This window comes from Scyliorhinus torazame, chromosome 17, assembly GCF_047496885.1.
Source record: "Scyliorhinus torazame isolate Kashiwa2021f chromosome 17, sScyTor2.1, whole genome shotgun sequence".
In the NCBI taxonomy this organism is placed as follows: Eukaryota; Metazoa; Chordata; class Chondrichthyes; order Carcharhiniformes; family Scyliorhinidae; genus Scyliorhinus; species Scyliorhinus torazame.
The window spans coordinates 60,942,275-60,963,417 of record NC_092723.1 but is presented as its reverse complement, the minus strand read 5'-3'; the positions used below and the strand labels follow the sequence as shown (position 1 = coordinate 60,963,417).

At 46.5% G+C, this 21,143-nt stretch overlaps 1 protein-coding gene across 1 annotated transcript in view; it reads left to right on the top strand.

Moving 5' to 3' along the window:
- bltp3a (bridge-like lipid transfer protein family member 3A) overlaps positions 1-21,143 on the top strand; it is a 238,498-nt gene that overhangs the window by 154,499 nt on the left and 62,856 nt on the right. The window contains exons 11-13 of the mRNA XM_072480504.1: positions 3,853-4,001; positions 8,587-8,728; positions 15,659-15,852. Of these exons, the coding sequence (XP_072336605.1) occupies positions 3,853-4,001; positions 8,587-8,728; positions 15,659-15,852 (485 nt within the window). The remainder of the gene's footprint in view (positions 1-3,852; positions 4,002-8,586; positions 8,729-15,658; positions 15,853-21,143) is intronic.

The window sequence follows — 21,143 nt, the reverse complement described above, 5'->3', positions numbered from 1 at the left end:
CTGTAGTATAAAGAGTCAAAGGTTCTGCTGCTTTTCCACAAAACACCTTTAATTTCCTTCAACAGACTTTGCACAAAACTCTAACATCACATCACCTCACACAAGGGCCACCTGAAGCCCCTTTACATATCAGTGTCAATTATTGGATGCTTAACATAAATGAGACAACTAATTGGAATGTTTCTTAACCCATTACTTAATAATTGAATCGCATACCTTTGTCTTATGTCCATTACATTTTTGTCAAACCTCTCCTGAGCTCCCACCAATCCCTGACCTTCTATTTTGCTCGACCCCCTCCCCCTTCAACAGTATAAAATGAATAACATTTCAACTTTTCTGCAGCTCTGAAGAAATCACTGGGACTCTGTTTCTCTCTCCACAGATGTTACCAGACCTGCTGGTTTTTCCAGCATTCTATACATATGAATTGAGTTTGAGATGCTAGATTTACCTTTAATGCAGAAAAATCTGGAGGATTTCCACTGAGTAGCAACAACATAAAGCTGCCATGTGTCATTACATGTTCTCATGGCCCTTCTAAGAAATTATGACTGATTTTGTATTTTAACTTCAAAGAATTACAGGCAAAGCCACTGGAAGGAGGTTGGACGGATACAATTTGTTGGAGAACTGGTGTTCTTGCTCTTCTGGTTTCTGGGTTGATTAAAACTTGTTGAGCTGCAAGTGCCAACAGATCTTATGAATTTCATAAATCTGAATTTTGAAATGTGGCAAGAATCTTGTGTGGTGCTGCTAGATCCTGATGTCATAGAGAGAGAACCCAGCCACAGTTCTCAAAAGTAATGAAAGATTGTTTCCGCAGTTTTATTCAGTCAGCTGGTCTACAAAGCTGTGGACTGAGGTCAAAAGGATGGGCTAGATATTTTGCCTTTTGATAAATAAGCCAAGTGGTGGGGTGTATGGGTGGAAATTGCATTAATTCACAGTTTACATTTAATTCAAAGGCACGCAAGTCATATTCTCTACTTCCTTTGTTTTTAGCATTAAATTCTTATTTTCCTGTTGCTTGGATTGCTTATTTCAAATGACTGCATAATTCAACCTTTGTCTGCACCAAAGCTTCCAAGTTATCTGGAGTACACTGTCGTGCCTTTCATGTTCTCAGGAACTCTCAGTGCGTTTCACAATGAATCACTGTTCCATTGGAGAATGCGGCAGCCGGTGAATGCATGACATTGTCCCATACACTGCAAATTGCGCAAATCACGAGTTTGAATGTTAAGTATTGGCCTGATTTCTGGGAGAACTTAGTTCAAAAAGTGCCAAAAGATGTTTCCTTCCTTTCCATAGAATAGGCAGGTGGAACCCCAGTTTGATAGCTCATCAATGCTGCATTAATGTCAGACAATACTTAATTCTTGAGAAACTGTATCTTCAACATTTGAACGACCCTAAATGACAATTGAGCTGAAATTTCCGGTGTTCTGTTGTGATAGATTCTGTTGTTTCAAAGCTTGTATTTTCTGACAGTCCTGAATTGAAAAAGGAGACTGACCCTTCGAAGTTCTAAGGAAACTAAGACTGAAACTGAGGTTGGAAATAAACTTCCAGGAGGCTGAAATTGGTTGAAACCATATAAAAGGGCACAATGCCATCAGAACCCCGATGATCCCAGTGGTGCAGGAGAGATCCAGAGAATAAAAGATCTATAGAATCCCCACAATGCAGAAGGAGGATCTATGGCTCACAGAGTCTAAATTGACACTCTGAAAGTACATCCTACCTCGGCCTACTCTTCGCCTTCTCTCTTTCCCCCCCCCCCCCCCCCCCCCCCCCCCCCCCATCCCCGAATCCCTGTAACCCCATAACCTACACACCTTTGGACACTAAGGCGCAATTTAGCATGGCTAATCCACCTAACCCGCACGTTTTTTGGGCTGTGGGGAAAAAACTGGAATACCTGAAGGAAACCCACGCAGCCACGAGGGGAACATGTAAACTCCACACAGTCACCCAAGGCCAGAATTGAACCCGGGTCTCTGGTGCCGTGAGGCAGCAATATTAACTATTGTTCCACTGTGCTGCCGAGGTAGGCTGAGAAGCTAGAGCAGGCTGGAGGCTAGTCCAGAAGCTGAGGACAGGCAATTATACAGTTGCTGCAGCTGTTTTTGTTAATTCAAGATAACATTGGTGGATCTACACCATTCAGCCTTATCCTTGAGAAGGATCTGCAGATGTGACATTTTTGCTGAAGACCATGCCCTGGAACTCTGGTCAGTTGCGTACTGCAGTCAGTTGGGTTTTGGGCTAAATCCAAGAAGAAGATTAACTGAAATTCTTCGTGAGGAAGGCAGAGTTTTGAAGGACTTTGTGACTGAGATTGATGTTGACTAATTTGTAAGATTTGTCTTAAGTTGTAATTGCCATCTAGTGTGTAATTTATAGTATAATCAACCACAATATGCCTTTTAATTTGTTTAACTTATGTTCATTCCGGATTTTGAATATATGTGTCTATCAAGATGGCATTTAGTGTAAAAACAATGTTATTGATCTGGACCAAGGTCGTAATACTGTCACATTTTATAGTTTTGGTGTTCTTCGCAAGGAAAGAACCTTTTCTCTAACTGAACAAAAATGTGTTTGTAGAGAAATGTCAAATAAACAACATTATTCTGTTTTTCTGAGCATCGTAATTGCTCTGAAATCAAATTGACATCCAAACGAGATTTTACAACTGGAATGTTGCAACAGCTTCTGGCTTTGGTTCCCAAGTTTTGTGGTCTTAACAAGGAATTAGTCATAGCTCATAGCTTGTCTCAACTTAATAAGCCAAACATAAATTGACTTGTCCTAAGGCCCATTAACCAGCAGTGATCCCACTAATTGTGAGAACACGAGATGTTTCTTTAAGCCGCGCCACAAGGGGAGTGATGAGAAGTTGGCAGATTTTTGATCAGCCGAATGGCAAATTACCAATGAGAAACTGTTGACCAGTTAGTTTAGCAACTGCCGTTGAGAAATTGGTAGAATCCATTATCAAGGACATTTAGAAAGTCAAAGTGAAATCCATCAGAGTCAGAAAGGTTTTATGAAGGGTAAATCATGTTTGACTAATTTGCTAGAGTTCTTTGAAGATGTAAGAAGCCAAATGAATAATGGGCATCCTGTTGATTGTAGTATATCTGGACTTCCAAGAGGCATTTTGATAAGGTGCCACACAAAAGGTTTATACACAAGGTAAGATCACATGGATTAGGGATAATTTATTAGCTTGGATAGAAGACTGGCTAACCAGCAGAAGGAAGAGAGTTGGGATAAATGGGTCTTTTTCTGGTTGGCAAGATGGAATTTGTGGGCTGCCACAGGATTCGGTCCTCAGGACCCATCTGTTTACAATACGTATATTAATGACTTAGATGTAGGGGTAAAAGGAACTAAATTGCCTACTCCTCCTAAATCATGAGATTCGGAACTGGTGATGAATTATGTCCTTCCTTGAGTAAGGAAACCAAAACTGCACGCACTAATCCAGGTATGGTCTCACCAAAGCCTGATATGATCAATGATATCAGGTGAGGGGCGTGGAGCTGGAGTTGTCAAATTACTTATTCAGCAACTGATTTTAAATAACTGATCTCCAAAGTCATGGTTAGCTTGCAGGAAGTATCAAATGCTTTGTGTTAAAATCTTGGTTGGCTAGCAGAAGGGTGCCTGCCATTCAAGTGAAACTTGTACACAGGACAGCTTTGAAAGTTCTGTACCTTGGCATAAAACTGTTGGAGACCATCTTGTTCACAGGAGATGTTCCATCGTAATTATGTTGTGCTTGGTTCAACACTGGAAAAATACTGGTTATTGAAGTTCCCACTCTTCCCTTTGCAACAGGGTCACCAACTCGAAAAGTAACTGCTGGCAAAAGACGTGCAAGTGATCAGTCGGCATCAGCTACTACTTCTGATTCTCGACAACCACCATGGAGCAGGCTGCGCTCTAGCTGCGTGGTCGTTCGCATTGATGATTTGGATGTTTATCAAGTAAGGAGGGGGTGTCTAATGTTAGTTTTCTGTGTGTAATGCTGCTGGCTGTCACTTTCATTGGTTGAATGAGCTTGGGACTTTCTATATTCATGTTTCCATAAGAACCATAAGACAGGAGCATAATTAGACCATTTGGCCCATCAAATCTGCTCTGCCATTCAGTCATGGCTGATGTGTTTCTCATCCTTATGCCCATAACCCTTGATGCCCTTATTAATCAGGAACCTATCTATCTCTGTCTGAAAGGCACTCAGTGACTTGGCCTCCACAGCCTTCTGCAGCAAAGATCCTACACCCTCTGGCTGAGGAAATTCCTCCTCCTCTCAGTTTTAAGGAGCATCCTGTCAATCTGAGGCTGTGCCCTGAGGTTCTAGTTTTTCCTACTAGTGGAAACATCCTCTCCACATCCATTCTGTCCAGGCCTTGCAGTATCCTGTAAATTTCAATAAGATCACTCACTCTCTCTCTCTCTCTCTCTCTCTCTCTCTCACTTCTCCCCCCCCCCCCCCCCCCCCCCCCCCATCCTTCTAAACTCCAACGAGTACAGACCCAGAGTCCTCAACCACTCCTCATATGATGGGCTCTTCATTCCAGGGTTCATTCTTGTGAACCTCCTGTGGACCCTTTCCAAGGCCAGCACATTAAGAAAAAAAAATTCATTAAACTCTTGGTGGAAACTGTTACTTCCTCTAAGCTCTATTTTATTTGGTTACTCAAGGTAATGGCAAACTCTAGCTGGTAGAGGCCTTCTCAGAGACTCGTGCAGACCTAACCCTCTGGATACAGCTTCCACTGGAGCTGCAGAGATCACATTTTCTTTGAAGCTGGGTGCCAATCTGGAGCTATCGTGATTGTGAAATGCAGTTCTATCCCACCACACTTGCCAAGCTGGAATTGGAGCAGGAGGTTGACCTGTTTAGCTTCTGCTGAACTCATAAAACACAAGCAGCCATGAACAAATACAGAAAAAAAATCAAAAATATCCAGCCTTTGCAACAAGCCTTTATATCTAGAGGAAAGAGAAAATGCTGGAAAATCTCAGCAGGTCTGGCAGCATCTGTAGGGAGAGAAAAGAGCTAACGTTTCGAGTCCAATGACTCTTTGTCAAAGCTTTTGAGTCATTGGATTTTGTTTAACGGATTTAGTATCATTTTTGAGGTTTTTTGGAATGGAAGGTTGTGACTATTGGGGTCTGTGCTTGGGCCTCTGTTGTTTGCAGTGTACAGAAACGATTTGGAGGAAAATGGAGCCGGTCTGATTAGTAGGTTCACAGATGACACCAAGGTTGGTGGAGTGGCAGATAGTGTTGAGGATTGTCAGAAGATACAGAATGACATAGATAGGTTGGAGACTTAGGCAGAGAAATGGCAAATGGAGTTTAATCCGGACAAATGTGAGGTAATGCATTTTGGTAGGTTTAACATAGAGGAGAAATATACCGTAAATGGCAAAACTCGTAGGAATATAGAAAATCAGAGAGACCTGGACGTGCAGGTCCACAGATCTTTGAAGGTGGCAACACAAGTGGACAAGGTAGTCAAGAAAGCATATGAAATGCTTGCCTTCATTGGATGGGGCATAGAGTATAAAAACTGGCAAGTCATGCTACAGTTGTATAGAAACTTGATAATAATAATGGTGCGGCCGCACTTGGAATGCTGCGCACAATTCTGGTCGCCACTACCAGAAGGATGTGGAGGCTTTGGAGACGGTGCAGAGGAAGTTTACCAGGACGTTGCCTGAATAGACTCGGACTGTTTTCATTAGAAAGACGGAGGCTGAGGGGTGACCTGATAGAGATCTACAAAATTATGAGGGGCATGGATAGAGTGGATGGGCAGGCACTCTTTCCCAGGGTGGAGGGGTCAGTCACCAGGGGGCATAGTTTAGAGGAGATGTGCACGGCAAGTTTTTTACGCAGAGGGTGGTGAGTGTCTGGAATGCGTTGCCAGGGGAGGTTGTGGAAGGGTGTAGAGCAGGCATTGTCAAACTCGGGCGCGACCCGCGGGTGGATCGCGGGCAGGTGTCAGGGGGATCGCGGAGCTGCCCGTCGCGGCGCTACCGATCGCGCAAATCCACGCGCAACAGCCAGCTTTTAATAATGCCGGCTGCGAGCAGCCTTCAAAACTGCCAGGAACAGATTTTAAAACTTTTGCTGAGCTGTGCATGCGTGCCCGATCATCATTGCGCATGTGCAGAGCGGACCATTTTTTTAATATGGTCGCAGCCTTTTTTTTTCCAAGTTCGGGGGGACAAAGGGACTCAAAAATAATTTCCTCCATTTTTGTCAGCAACAAACAAGGTAAGAGAAAATGGTGGGTCGCGCAGGTCGGCCACCGTGGGCCACAAAGGTCGGCCGGCGTGGGTCGCGAAGTTTGACCGGTTGGTAAAACTGGGCCCCCGGGAAAAAACACTGGTATAGAGTGATACAAGGAAGTGCTGAGGGTTTTGGCAAAGGTTGGTATCATGACCGGTACAGGCTTGGAGGGCTGAAGGGCCTGTTCCTGTGCTGGATTGTTCTTTATTCTTCATGCTAGAGCTCTTGCTAGGCTAGGAATGCTTCAAAGGAACCTTTTTTCCTCCCCTAGCGTTGGAGCTAAATAGTTTCAATAGTTAGTCCAAATTACATATCTTGGGTGCTGGGGCTGTCCTCCAGCATTAGACAGAAGCTGCACACTTTGCCACTGTAAATTTGGATATTACCATGCCTGATCTCTTTGGATAAATATGAAACCTTAACTCTGCTGGCATTTGACTGAGCAAATAGTGAATGATTTATCCGTATAATATTTAATTTACTCTCCCTTCAAATTTCAGCACAGAATGTTTCTGACCATAATATCATTAGCTACAGCTTCCAAATTAATACAGTCAAAGTGAAAATCACCTCCAGGTAACAGCATTGCTGCCTTGGATTTCTATTCTCATAAGATTGGCATAGAGTATTTTCTTAGACCACTGGCCAGCATATTAGGTCAAAAGTGTAATTAATTCAGCAGCAAATGAATGTCACGTACTGGAGAAAAAATGGCTGAAGCGTGAAACCTTTCCATTTGTCAAGCCAATGCCAGAGTACAAACCAGAATTTAAAACTAGTTATTTGATGTACAGTGAGTGATTTTATTGGAAATCAATTTTTATTGTAGTCAAAAAAGTGATTTCTTTCTTAATTTCAGCTTCCACAAATGTATCTGCCTCAACCACCTCACTTGGCAATGCATTCCAGGCCACCAACGCCCTCTGTGTAAAAATAAAAAAATATAGAAACTTTCCCACACTTCTCAACTGAACCTTCCTCTCCCCCCCCCCCCCCCCCCCCCCCCCCCACTCCCTCACCTTGAACTTGTGCCCCCTTGTAATTGTCATTTCCGCCCTGGGAAAAAGCCTCCAACTGTTCACCCTATCTATACCCCTAATAATTTTATGAACTTCTATCAGGTCGCCCCTCAGCCTCTGTCTCTCTAGGAAGAACAATCCCAGTTTATTCAATCTCTCCTAATAGCTAATGCTCAGTTTTCACTTTCATTATCTCCCTCCCTGGAAGATTATATATGTTATATTTAATATAATATATTTAACAAGGCACGCATGCACACCACGCACCCGGCCATGTGATCCTAATGGGTAATAAATTGAACCTCCATTGTTTACTTGGCGTTCAAATACTCTGTTATGCTGCCCACCGCTACACTTGGGACCTGACCGTCAGAATGGTAAGTAATGGGAAATATGATGCAATGTCCTCGGTAACTAAGTGATGATTAAGCACAATTTGAAGTCTAGAACCATGGTGCTAAATGTTCATGCCTTCTCAGTTCACCCTGTTTTCTCTTTGCGGTTTTGATTTTTAGCTTTGATTTGTCCTTGAATTTTTGAATGTGCATTAATCTAAGTTTCTGGTTAAATTTGTTTTTCTTCGAGGTTTAATTGACCTTTTTCTACCCTTGACTACCACATGAATATTGATATCTGGCTCCTGATATTGTGGTAAAATATTGTGGTAAAAGGAGCAGAATCTGTCTACCGTTTTGGGTGGTGAGAGGGAATAGCTATCTCAGTCTTGGATGTGTCCCTCAATATAGTCAGTTACGTAATCTTTGAACTCCCAAGTGTAACTGAAAGCTTATAAGTGATGGTGTGTAAAACATGTCAATAATCTTTTAGTGGTTCTCTCCCTTCCTCCTCCTCCCCTCTCCGCCCCCTCCCCTCTCCGCCGCCTCCTTCACCCCGCCACCTTTTTTTGTACTTTCTTTATTTGATGGTGGTTGGGTTGGTGGTTTACCTGCAGATAACTTGGGTTGTGATGATAAATTTTGTTTTCAACACAAACCTATCATTCCATGCTGCTCTGCATCAATTAACTTTGAATTCCTGCCTCTGAAAGAATTCACGTTCTAGAGCGCAAAAACTGGCAAAATGCCATCTCTTCATATTGTAGATTGTAATACGTTATGTGTCATTGACTATTGACGCATCTGATAGTCATCTTGGCCAGGTTTCTGGAATAAAATAGTATTAAAATAAATTTATTTGGTCACTGAGATTTTGGTGAATACAATATTAATACTTAATTTTATTTAAGGTCTCAGAGGCAGGCCAGCATAGTAAGAAGCCCACAACCTTACTTTCCTGCAACAGGACATCATTCCGTCTTCCAGCTGGCATGTCGGCAATTCACATTGAATTCACTGAATACTATTTTCCTGACAGTAAAGAATTTCCTGGTAAGGTTTTGATAGATGAGTAATTTTCCAAAATAAATGGTGAATGTGGCAGGCTTGTCAGTTAATTGTTTGATGTAATTCGCTTTTGTGCAACATGCCCTGAAACACAATTGCACTGCACTAGAGTGGTACGTTTTGCACATTTCTTGCTTCGCTTGAAGGCTGTAGAATACTCAGTCTTGCAATAGTTTTATTTCCTCGGCATTTTGTAGAATCATGAAATAGTGCAGGAGGATATTTGATCCATTAAATCTAAGCTGACTCTCTGATCTATCCAATTAGTCCTACTTCTCTGCCCTTTCCCCAGAGCCCTGCACATTTGTCCTTTACAAGCATAAATCCAATTCCCTTTTGAAAAAGATTTTTTTTTTTAAATGTTATTCAAATTTGTCAAAAAACATAATTTTTGCACAACTGTACCCAACAATTAACAGAACAGAGAGAAAAAAAAATGCTAGCCGTATGTGCAAAGAAATGAACAATACAACGTAATGATTCCCCACGCCCCCCTCCGGGATGCTGCTGCTGCTGACCTTTACTGCTCTCCTAGAAAGTCAAGGAACGGCTGCCACCTCCGAGAGAACCCGCCATGGATCCTCTCAAGGCAAACTTTATTTTCTCGAGACTGAGAAACCAGCCATGTCACTAACCCAGGTCTCTACACTCGGGGGGGCTTCATCTCCGGGCTATCAGGGAGGCAAAGGCCAACACGTCGGCCTCTTTTGCTTCCTGAATTCCCGGATCGTCTAACACACCAAAGATCGCTATCTCTGGACTCTGCACCACCCATGTGCCGAAGATCTTGGACATTGCCTTAACAAATACCTGCCAGAATCCCTTAAGAGCCGGGCATGCCCAGAACATATGGATATGATCTGCAGGGCTTCCCGCACACCTCGCACATTTAATCCTCAACCCCAACGAGCTTGCTTATCCTGGTTGCCGTCATGTGTGCCCGGTGGACCACCTTAAACTGGATTAAGCTAAGCCTGGCACATGATGAGGAGGAATAGACCCTGTTCAGGGTGTCCGCCCTCAGGCCCGCATCCAACTCCCCACCTAGCTCCTCCTCCCATTTGCCCTTAAGCTCCTCCACTGGGGCTTCGTCCGCCTCCTAAAGTTCCCGATAAATGTCTGAAACCTTCCCCTCCCCTACCCAGGTGCCGGAGACCACCCTATCCTGTATCCTGCGTGAGTTTAGCAGCGGAAATGATACTGTGGTATTATAGGTATTACGGTACCTGAGAGGCTGAAGTACCTTTGGTAGAACCTATATGCTTGCCATTTTCTAGAGTGCATAATAGCTCCGCCTGATAGGCAGGGTATAAGAACCCGTGCCGTCCCAGCAGCCCTCATTCTGTACCTGAGCTGCTGGGGGAAACATCTAGCTTATTAAAGCCTTCAGTTGTACTACAACCTCGTTTTAGTGGTCATTGATCGTGCATCAATTTAATAAGCTAGATTTTAAGAAGAAAGGATGGAGCTTTGAATCAAGCTCTGAGTGAGTGCAACTTAGCCCCCACGCAGCGAACTCAGCGGCGATCTTTAAGCTCTGGCTGGCGTGTTTTAAAGGGTATCTCGAGACGGCAGAAAACGCACCCACGGCAGAGCAGAAACTGCACGCCCTGCACTCAAGGGGGAGCCCGGAGATTTACACCCTCATCGAGGAAGCGCAAGACTTCGATGCAGCAATCAAGCTGCTGAAAGGACATTATATTCGCCCGGTAAACCAGGTCTACGCCCAGCACCTGCTTGCAACAAGACAGCAAACCCCTGGGGAATCGTTGGAGGAATTCTACCGCGCACTCCTGGTGCTGGGCAGAAGCTGCGACTGCCCGCATGTTTCGGCGAGCGAGCACACGGAACTCTTAGTCCGGGATGCATTCGTGGCAGGTATGCTTCCATCTCAAATCCGCCAGCGCCTGTTAGAGAAAGACACCCTGGGTCTTAGGGAGGCACGGGCCCTTGCTGGCTCCCTGGACGTGGCCTCCAGGAACTCCCGCGCCTACGTTCCCGACCGCGCGGCAGCCCCCTGGGCAGCTTGGAACCCCGCAGCGGCCGACTCAGAGACTTCCCCCATTCCCCCGCAGGCCTGCGCTGCAAGGCGGCCTGACAACCCCGCGGGGCCCCGCTGCTACTTTTACGGGCAGGCCAAGCACCCCGGCCAGCGCTGCCCAGCCCGCGCATCCACCTGCAGGGGATGTGGCATAAAGGGCCATTTCGTGGGGATATGTCAAGCCAGAATGGTGGCCGCGGTCTCCAGCGCCACCACAAACTTCTCCACGGGCCCTGTGTGGCCAGCGGTCGCCGCCACCCCCATATCCCAGGGCCATGTGCGGACCCTGGGCGCTGCCATCTTGTTCCACGGATGCCACACTTGAGGGACGAGCACCGCCATTTTGTGCACCCCCGGTCATGTGCGACCAATGGGAGATGCCATCTTGGATGGGCCCCCGCAACCCCAGCTCGGCCGACCACACACTGCCTGAACAGAATTCTCGACTACTGCGATTGGCCTCGGTGACTCTGGATCGATCTTGACCTCGAACACTCTCAATCGCTACGACGACTGTTTTCATCAACGGCCATGCGACGTCCTGCCTAATTGACTCTGGGAGCACGGAGAGCTTCATACACCCCGACACGGTAAGGCGCTGTTCCCTCCTCATCCACCCTGTTAATCAAAAAATCTCACTGGCCTCCGGTTCCCACTCAGTGGAGATAAAGGGGTTTTGTTTAGCAAACCTCACAGTCCAGAGAAGGGAGTTCAAAAATTTCCGTCTCTACGTCCTTCCCCACCTACTCCTGGGTTCAGACCTCCAGTGTAACCTTCAAAGTCTGACCTTTCAATTCGGCGGCCCTGTACCCCCACTTACTGTCTGCGGCCTAGCGACCCTTAAGGTCGACCCGCCTTCCCTGTTTGCGAACCTCACCCTGGATTTCAAACCCGTCGCCACCAGGAGCAGACGATACAGTGCCCAGGACTGGATCTTTATTAGATCAGAGGTCCAAAGGCTACAGAGGGAAGGGGTCATTGAAGCCAGTAACAGCCCCTGGTGAGCTCACGGAGTGGTGGTAAAGACTGGGGAGATGCATAGGATGGTCATCGATTACAGTCAGACCATCAACAGGTTTACGCAGCTGGACGCGTACCCCCTCCCCCGCATATCCGACCTGGTAAACAGGATCGCGCATTATAAGGTCTTCTCCACGGTGGATCTCAAGTCCGCCTATCACCAGCTCCCCATCCGCACTAGTGACCGCAAATACACTGCCTTTGAGGCAGACGGGCGGCTCTATCACTTCTTAAGGGTTCCCTTTGGTGTCACTAACGGGGTCTCGGTCTTCCAACGCGAGATGGACCGAATGGTTGACCGGTGCAGTTTACGGGCAACATTCTCGTATCTCGATAATGTCACCATCTGCGGCCACGACCAGCAGGACCACAACACCAACCTCTGAAAATTCCTCCAGACCGCAAAAATCCTTAACCTAACGTACAATAAGGATAAATGCGTTTTTAGCACCGACCGTCTAGCCATTCTCGGCTACGTAATGCGAAATGGAGTTATCGGCCCCGACCCTGAACGCATGCGCCCCCTTATGGAGTTTCCCCCTCCCTCACTGCCCTAAGGCCCTGAAGCGCTGCCTCTGGTTTTTTAGCTACTATGCCCAGTGGGTCCCCAACTACGCAGACCAGGCCTGTCCCCTGATCCAAACCACAGTTTTTCCCCTGTCGATAGAGGCCCACCAGTCCTTTAGCTGTATCAAAGCGGATATTGCAACGGCCCGATGCATGCCATCGACCAGTCCCTCCCCTTCCAGGTCGAGAGCGGCGCGTCTGACGTAGCTCTGGCGGCCACCCTCCACCAAGCGGGCAGACCCGTGGCCTCCTCCTCCCATACCCTCCATGCTTCCGAAATCCGCCACTCCTCAGTCGAAAAGGAGGCCCAGGCCATAGTAGAAGCTGTGCGACATTGGAGGCATTACCCGGCCGGCAGGAGATTCACTCTCCTCACGGACCAACGGTCGGTGGCTTTCATGTTCGATAATGCACAGCGGGGCAAGAAAAAAAACGACATAATCTTGAGGTGGAGGATCGAACTCTCCACCTACAACTACAAGTTCTTGTATCGTCCCGGGAAGCTAAATGAGCCTCCTGACGCCCTGTCCCACGGCACGTGCCACCGCACAAGTGGATCGCCTCCGAGCCCTCCACGAGGACCTCTGCCACCCGGGGGTCACTCGCTTTTTCCATTTTGTCAAGACCCGCAACCTGCCCTCCTCCATCGAGGAGGTCGGGACAGCCACCAGTGACTGCCAAATTTGCACGGACTGCAAACCGCACTTCTACCGGCCAGAGAGCGGCACCTGATAAAGGCTTCCCGTCCCTTTGAACGCCTCAGCATGGACTTCAAAGGCCCCCTCCCCTCCACCGACCGCAACACGTACTTCCTGAACGTGATTGACGAGTACTCCCGGTTCCCATTCGCCATCCCCTGCCCCGACATGACCGCAACCACCGTCATCAAGGCCCTCCATAGCATCTTTGCACTGTTCGTGTTCCCCGCTTACATACACAGCGATAGGGAGTCCTCCTTTATAAGCTACGAACTGCGTCAATTCCTGCTCAGCAAGGGCATCACCTCGAGCAGGACGACCAGTTACAACCCCCGGGGTAACGGACAGGTAGAGAGGGAGAACTGAACGGTCTGGAAGACCGTCCTACTGGCCCTACGGTCCAGGAATCTCCCAGTCTCCCGCTGGCAAGAAGTCCTCCCGGATGCCCTCCACTCCATCCGGTCACTACTTTGTACAACCACCAATCAGACACCTCACAAACATCTCCTTGTCTTCCCCAGGAAGTCCTCCTCTGACACCTCGCTCCCGACCTGGCTGGCTGGCAGCACCCAGACCCATCCTGCTCCGAAAACACGTGCGGGCGCACAAGTCGGACCCGTTGGTCGAGAGGGTCCATCTGCTCCATGCTAACCCCCAGTACGCCTACGTGGCATACCCCGACGGCCGACAAGAGACGGTCTCCCGACGGGACCTGGCGCCCGCCGGAACTCCACGTACATTCCAGCCACCAGTCCCACCCTCCCCTCCACCGCAGCACTTTACAGGAGAATCGGTCCTTCCGCCGCCCCTGCCTAGCCCCCCCCCCCCCACCCACCGACGCCCCTCGCAGGCGCTCCCTTCCCAGGTCAGCCGTTTTCCCCACCAGTGCCGCCTAGGGGTGACGAAGCTGCCATGGAGATTGAAGCCACGCTCCCGGAGTCACAGACGCCCGAGTCTCCACCGGAGTCACCACCGAGGCTCCGACGATCACAGAAGACGACCAGGGCCCCCGATCGACTGATTGCTTCATTTTAACTGTAATCTGTAAATATAAAACACCGAATGTACATAGCTACCAGACTTGTAAATAGTTACTAAACACTGTACGGGGGTATTACGGTACCTCCATAACTAATTAATTATACCATGTTGTTATGTTTTGTAGTTGCTGACCACCACCCCCACCGGGCTTTTTTTTAAACAGGGGGTGAGTGTGGTGTTATAGGTATTACGGTACCTGAGAGGCTGAAGTACCATTGGTAGAACCTATATGCTTGCCATTGGAGAGAGTGCATAATCGCTCCGCCCTGATAGGCGTGGTATAAGAACCCGTGCCGCCCCAGCAGCCCTCATTCTGTACCTGAGCTGCTGGGGGAAACATCGAGCTTATTAAAGCCTTCAGTTGTACTACAACCTCATTTTAGTGGTCATTGATCGTGCATCAGATACCACCTGCTTTTTCAGAAAGGCTCGTACCTGAAGGTATCTGAAAGCGTTTCCAGGGGGCAAACTGAATTTCTCCTCCTGCGTTTTCATACTAGGGAAGGTCCCATCTATGAACAGGTCCCCCATCCTTTTAATGCCTGCCCTATGCCAGCTTTGAAACCCTCCATCTATCTTGCCCGGGACAAATCTGTGATTGTTGCGTATCGAGGTCAAGACTGAGGCTCCCTCCACCCCCCTGTGCCTTCTCCACTGACCCCAGATCTTTAATGCCGCCACCAGCACCGGACTAGAGGAGTAGCGGGCCGGCGAGAACGGCAGAGGTGCCGTTGCAAGTGCCCCTAGGCTGGTACCTTTACATGAGGCCGCCTCTTTGAAAATGATTTAATGAATCTCCTTACACTATCCCTTTGCGCAGTGTATTCCAGATCATAACTTCTCTGCAGTAAATTGCATCAGCCTTGTGTAAATGCATATTTCATAAGAGGATGGAATTTTTCCATTTATAAAAAAAAAAAAACTGGTTTAAAAAATGTTATCGACTGTTGAGAATTGTTTTCTGCTGGGTAGATAATCAAAGGGATACTATTCATATGCTGCCAAGCCTGTCCCTTGAGAACAATATGCTACAACCCCACCCTTCAATTTGACACTCAACCTCAGCATTTAGTCTTCTTTGTGCTCATAATACCGACCTGGAATTTATTGCAGAGTTTTGTGAGCCAAATAGTTTGGAACGGTCTGACTTAGCACTGCCATCTCTCAGATTAAGATCCGAAATTGGAATATTGATCGGTTAGGATCAGCAATTTGTGAAGCATGGAAATTAAGGGGAGGCATTGATTTTAAACTTTATGGATAGTTTTCAAGGGTGCATACCAAAGTGATCCATAAAGTGTTGGACACCTCCGTCTAACTACATTTGCGGTGCTGCTGTACTAGTACACTACTCTACTGGCCCACTTTTTACATCCAACCCATTCAAAGGAATAAGTGCCATGCGCATTTTATCAAGGCGTGACCATTTAATTTCAGTAGATTTACACAATTGTAATCAATTTGACTAAAACATTATTCTGCATTTTTATCTGTGCCAGTTTGAAGCAATGTTTGAATATTTACTTTACTTTTTTTCCCCATTTACAGTGCCTTGTCCTAATCTTTATGTAAAACTCAATGCCTTGCAATTTACACTGGATCCAATCAGCATGTTGTGGATGAACTCCTTCTCTTTGGACTTGTATCAGACTCTACAGCAGTTCAAAGCCATCTATAAATTGAATAATTCGGTGAAAGTGGATGAACATGTTGACTTTTGTATGAATGGACTCATGTTGAAGGTTAGCCACTGCCTACAGTCATATGTTCTAAGATATGCTGTGAAAATCTGGAGGAAAATGATTTGCATTTGAAATGGGAGCTGAGACCACTTTTGAGAGGGAGAGTTCTCGGTACTGTTACAGTCAGCTCCACTCATTCTATCAACATGTTTTCCCCGTGCATTAGAGTCTTGGAGGTCTACAGCACAAAGAAGCCCATTGCATTTGTGCCAGTCGAAATCAACCACCCAAGTATTCCAATCCCATTTTCCAGCACATGGCCCACAGCCTTCAAACCATAGAGTTACGACAGTGCACAAGGGGGCCATTTGGCCCATCAAGTCTGCACCGATCCTCTGAAAGAGCACCCGAGCTAGGCTCACTGCCCCACCCGTAACTCTATCTAACCTGCACATCTTTGGACTGAGAGGGGAAACCGGAGCACCAGGAGGAAACCCACTGGGAGAAAGTGCAAACTCCACACAGTCGCCCAAGGCCAGAGTTGAACCCGGGTCCCTGGTGCTGTGAGGCAACAGTGCGAGCCACTGTGCTGCCCTTGCATGCCTTGGCATCACGTGCACATCTAAATACTTAAATGTTAAGCGGGTCTCTGCCCCCACCGCCCTTTCAGGCAGTGAGTTCCAGACTCCCACTACCCTGGGTGAAAAAGTGTTTCCTCACATCTCCACTAAACCCCCTGCCCCTTACCTTAAATCTATGCCCCTGGTCATTGATCCCTTCACCAAGGGCAAAAGTTTCTTCCTGTCTACTTTACTTTATTGCCCGTCATAATTTTATGTATCTCAGTCATGTTCTTTCTTTCTCCCTCCCAGTCCCTCTGCTTCAAGGAAAACCACCCCTGTCTATATTACATATATTAGACTTAACAAATACTTCATGTACCATGTTTTATTTGTGTCACATTTGAAAACATCCATTGATTATACTTGAAGCCTATCAGTCCCTAGCCTGTACATCACGAATATGATAAAAAAAACTATCACCAAATTCACTGAGTACTGCTGTGCAGGTATGTTGCTGTGTATATAAAAATTAACCAGTTGATTTGAATTTTCTGATTTGATGAATATTTGTACTGGAAAGATTTGATGCATGTACACTTTTTCTGTACATTACCATCCAGAAACATCACAGGTAAAAATTGGGAAATAAAGAACAACAATAAGTTACATTTATGTAGTGCCTCACAGGAGCATTGTAAAACAAAATGTCTCCAAGCCATGTAAGTAGATAATGGGTCAGATGACCAAAAGGAGTGATATTTTCAGACGGCACAGTGACATATTGGTTAACACTGCTGCTCCACGGTACCAAGGACCCGATTCCGACCCAACCCTGGGTCACTGCCTGTGTGGAGTTTGCACGTTCTCCCCATGTCTGCATGGGTCTCACCCCCATGTGCAGGGTAGGTGGATTGGCTACGCTAAATTGCCCCTTAAATGGAAAAATTAAAAATAAGCTTTTCAAGAATGGCTTCAAGGAGGAAAATGAGTTAAAGAATGGAGGAAATTCCAGAGGTTAGGGCCCAGGCAACTGATGGCATGATGGCGGAACCATTAAAAAGAGGCCAGGATTAGTGTAGGTGTCTCGGAGGAAAGTGTGGATGGGCAAATTTTAGAGATCGAGACGTTTGAAGCCACAAGGGTGTGAATTATAAAATTGAGCGTTGCTTGACCAGGAGTCAATGTAGGTTATTAAATGCAGGTAAATCGGTCAATGGGGGTGCAAATTAAAGCATGGACAGCAGAGATTTGGATGATCTCAGGTTTATGGAGGATAGAATGTGGGACAGCAGCCAGGAATCTGTTGAAACAATACAGTCTAGAGCTAACAAAGGCTTTTCAGCAATAGATAACCTGAGCCATGGGTAAAGTCAGGAGATGTGGCGTAAATGGAAATAGGAAGTCTACGAGGTTGAAAGTTCAGATCGGGCAAATGTGACACCGAGATCCGAACAAACTGGCTTGATGTCAAACTGTTGCCAGGGAGAGGGATGGAGTCGGTAGCTAGGGAACAGAGTTTAGAATGGGACCAGATACAATGGCTACAATCTTTCCAATATTGAATTGGAGGAAATTTCTGCTCTTCCAGTACTGCATGTCATACAAGCAGTCTGATAGTTCAGCAGCAGTCGAGAAGTCTCTCAAAGTGGTGGTGTAGCAGAGCTGGGGGCCATCAGTGTACATGTGAAAACTAACTCTGTACTTTCAGATGTAACTGAGGGCAGCATGTGGATGAGAGAAAGGAGCAGGCCAAGAATAGATTCCTGGAGGATACTAGAGGTACCAGTGCAGGGGCAGGAAGAGAAACCATTGCAAGTGATACCCTGGCTATGATTGGGTTGGCAAAAATGAAACCAGATGAGAGCAGTCTTGCCCAGCCAGACAACATTAGTGTTTAATCTGCAATTGTTGTGAGGTTACTTTTTGTCCCAATTACAATTCATTTTTTAAATGAAGAACAATTGAACAATCAATTTATTTGATTGCATGCTGTAGGCTTAAAGGTCCTCTGACTTTATTTTGAAATATTGGTTGGAAGATATTTTGTGTGGGAACTATGCTTCTGAATTTCCCAGGTGACTCCGTTAATACATGTCAGGGTGAATGTGGTTCTGTCCTTCTGTCCAGTGCGGAGGTAGCTCATTTCTGTTCAATGGACATTGGGGCTGTTTAAATTTGTAGAATCCCAGAAGACAGGAAAGGGAAAATTAATCTTCGGGCTCAAGAGGGTCAGCTGAGATTTTTGACCTTTGATGTCCAGTGAACTTGCCAGGAATATATATGCCTGTGTCTGCCAATCGCATAAAATCTCTCGTTTTATGCATCCCAGTAGGCGTTACCACCTTCAATGAAGGAGATGTAGACAGCAAAGTATAAAAACACTGCACTGAATATGTTCTGAAAGGTTAAATTTAAATGACATTTTTGTGGTGCAAGATGAATTCACATATTGAGTTCCCTGCTACAGCACACTGCCCTATAACAGGGTCCCAGTGCAATATGATGTCATGCCATGGTCCAATGTAACTGCTAGCAATTGTACCATTAAAACTGCACAAGATCTGTGATTAGCAACAGTCATATGGATCTTGACCTTAACTGGTTGCTTCATGACACAAAAAATTTGAAGGCAGTTTATCCCAGATAAATACTTGGGTCCTGATCATTTTTAAAATTGACTTTTAGCACATCACTGCTGCAGAAGAGCACTCTTGTGTGTGGGATAGGATAAATATACGGTGAACACCTTGTATAACTGAGGCCAGATTGAGCAATATGAACCGTCTTGTCTAGTTGATCCACATTCTGTAAGAATTCTAGTTAGATTCTTAGAATCTCAACCAGCAGAAAGCAGTGTGCTTCATCCCTTCAATCTCCATGCTGCAAGGTTGAAAGTTTAATCCACTGAGGTATCGCTTCCTTGTACCTTTATTATTCTCAGTGCATTGAATGAAGTATTTTGGTGCACTCAGCCACTGCATCATGGATTCGTACAATGGCAGCTGTTTGTGGTTTCCTAGTACCGCAGGGCCATCAAGAAGGGGGAAATGAGAGCTCTACTCTGGCTGGGTACATTGTGTTATATCTCAGCAGTGGCATTAGCAGTGACAGTTTGTTACTAATGGTGTGCAGTAATTGGAAATCTAATGGGGAGGCCCCCCCCCCCCCCCCCCCCCCCCCCCCCGCCACCAATGAGGAGGGGCAGGGCAACCATTAATCTTTCAGCTGTATAAATAGAGCTGGCCAGTGTGGTACCGGCTAGAGAAAGAGAGAGAGCCAGTAGTGAATGCAGAGAAGGTACAGGGCTAGAGTAGAGAGATGAAGACCCTTTGAGGATAGAGGTGGATTCCTGTAAGGGATTGGGCGCTGGCAACGGCGCCGCTACTGTTTGCCGCAGGGAAGTATTCAGGGAGCCCTGTGGTGGTAGCCAAGCTGAAGATTTCAAGGCAATTCCAGCAGCACTTTTAGTTGAGGGCAGGCTCGAGGGGTTACCGATCGGCAGAACCATGGGTTTGAGCCAAGGAGGATGGGTGGGAGGTTCTGGGGATGGGAGGAGTGAAGGAGATGAAGGATTTGTTTTTGGAGGGACGTGTCGCTTGCTTGGATGAAATGGGGGTGAAGTTTCGGCTCCAGCGAGAGGTGGGCTTTAGCTACGTGCAGGTGTGGAACTTTGGGAGAAAGGTCTTCTCACACATTCCGGTGGCACCGTCCTCTTCTTTGCTGGCGGTGAGACTGGAGGGTGAGGCCGTTTCGGCGATTTATGGTAAGATCATGGGGGAGGATAAGGCGTCTGTGGAACAGAGCAAAGCCAAGTGGGAGGAGGAGCTGGGGATGGTGTTGGAAGAGGGATTATGGTGCGAGGTGCTGCGCAGGGTTAATGCTTCAACTCTGCACGAAGCTGGAATTGATTCAATTAAAAGTAGTGCAAAGTGTGCACTTAATGAAGGTGAGGATGAGCCGGCTGTTTGAGGGGGTGGAGGATAGGTGCGGGAGGGGCCCAGCACTTCACGTTCATATGTTCTGGCCCTGCCCGAGGTTGGAGAAATTTTGATGGTAGTTTTTTTAGCACCATGTCAGAGGTCCTACATGTAGATTTTGAGCCTGGACCCTGGGAGGCCCTATTCGGGGTGTCAGACCTGCGGAGTTGCAGACGGGAGTGGGGACAGATGTCTTAGACTTTGCCTCATTGATCGCTCGCAACAGGTCCTGTTGGGGTGAAGGTCATCTTCTCCCTCTGCCTCGGCGTGGCTGGGGGATCTAATGGAGTTCCTATACTTGGAGACAGTGACATTTTTGAGAGGGGCAGGTGAGGGGTTCCACAGGAGATGGGGGTTGTTTATCTTACACTTTGGGGTAATGTTGTTGTTAAGATGTGGGGGGGGGGGGGGCAGTTTGTGGGTTGTTTTTTATTCTTTGTAAAAATGTTAAAATATTGCCAATTTGAATTAAAATATACATATTTTAACTCTGGGTCCACTGTGTGCACTACATTATATTTCAGTATCAAAACACCTTCCTGAGAAATCTGCACAGGCAGCAATTGCCCTTATTTAGTGCAAATATTGTACCTGCAGGAATTCCGGTAAATCTGTTGGCAGAAAACTGAGTATTTCTGGAAATCAGCCAGCTAAAAATATATAGCATGATTAAAATAATCGTAATATTATCACTTGTACATAAGTACACTTTTGGCAAGTTAGGATTCGAGTTTGATGACCATGCACTCTCGTATGGTCAATATAAAATGCCAGCTCAAATTGTTCTCCAGTTTTGCCTCACAGTGTTTAG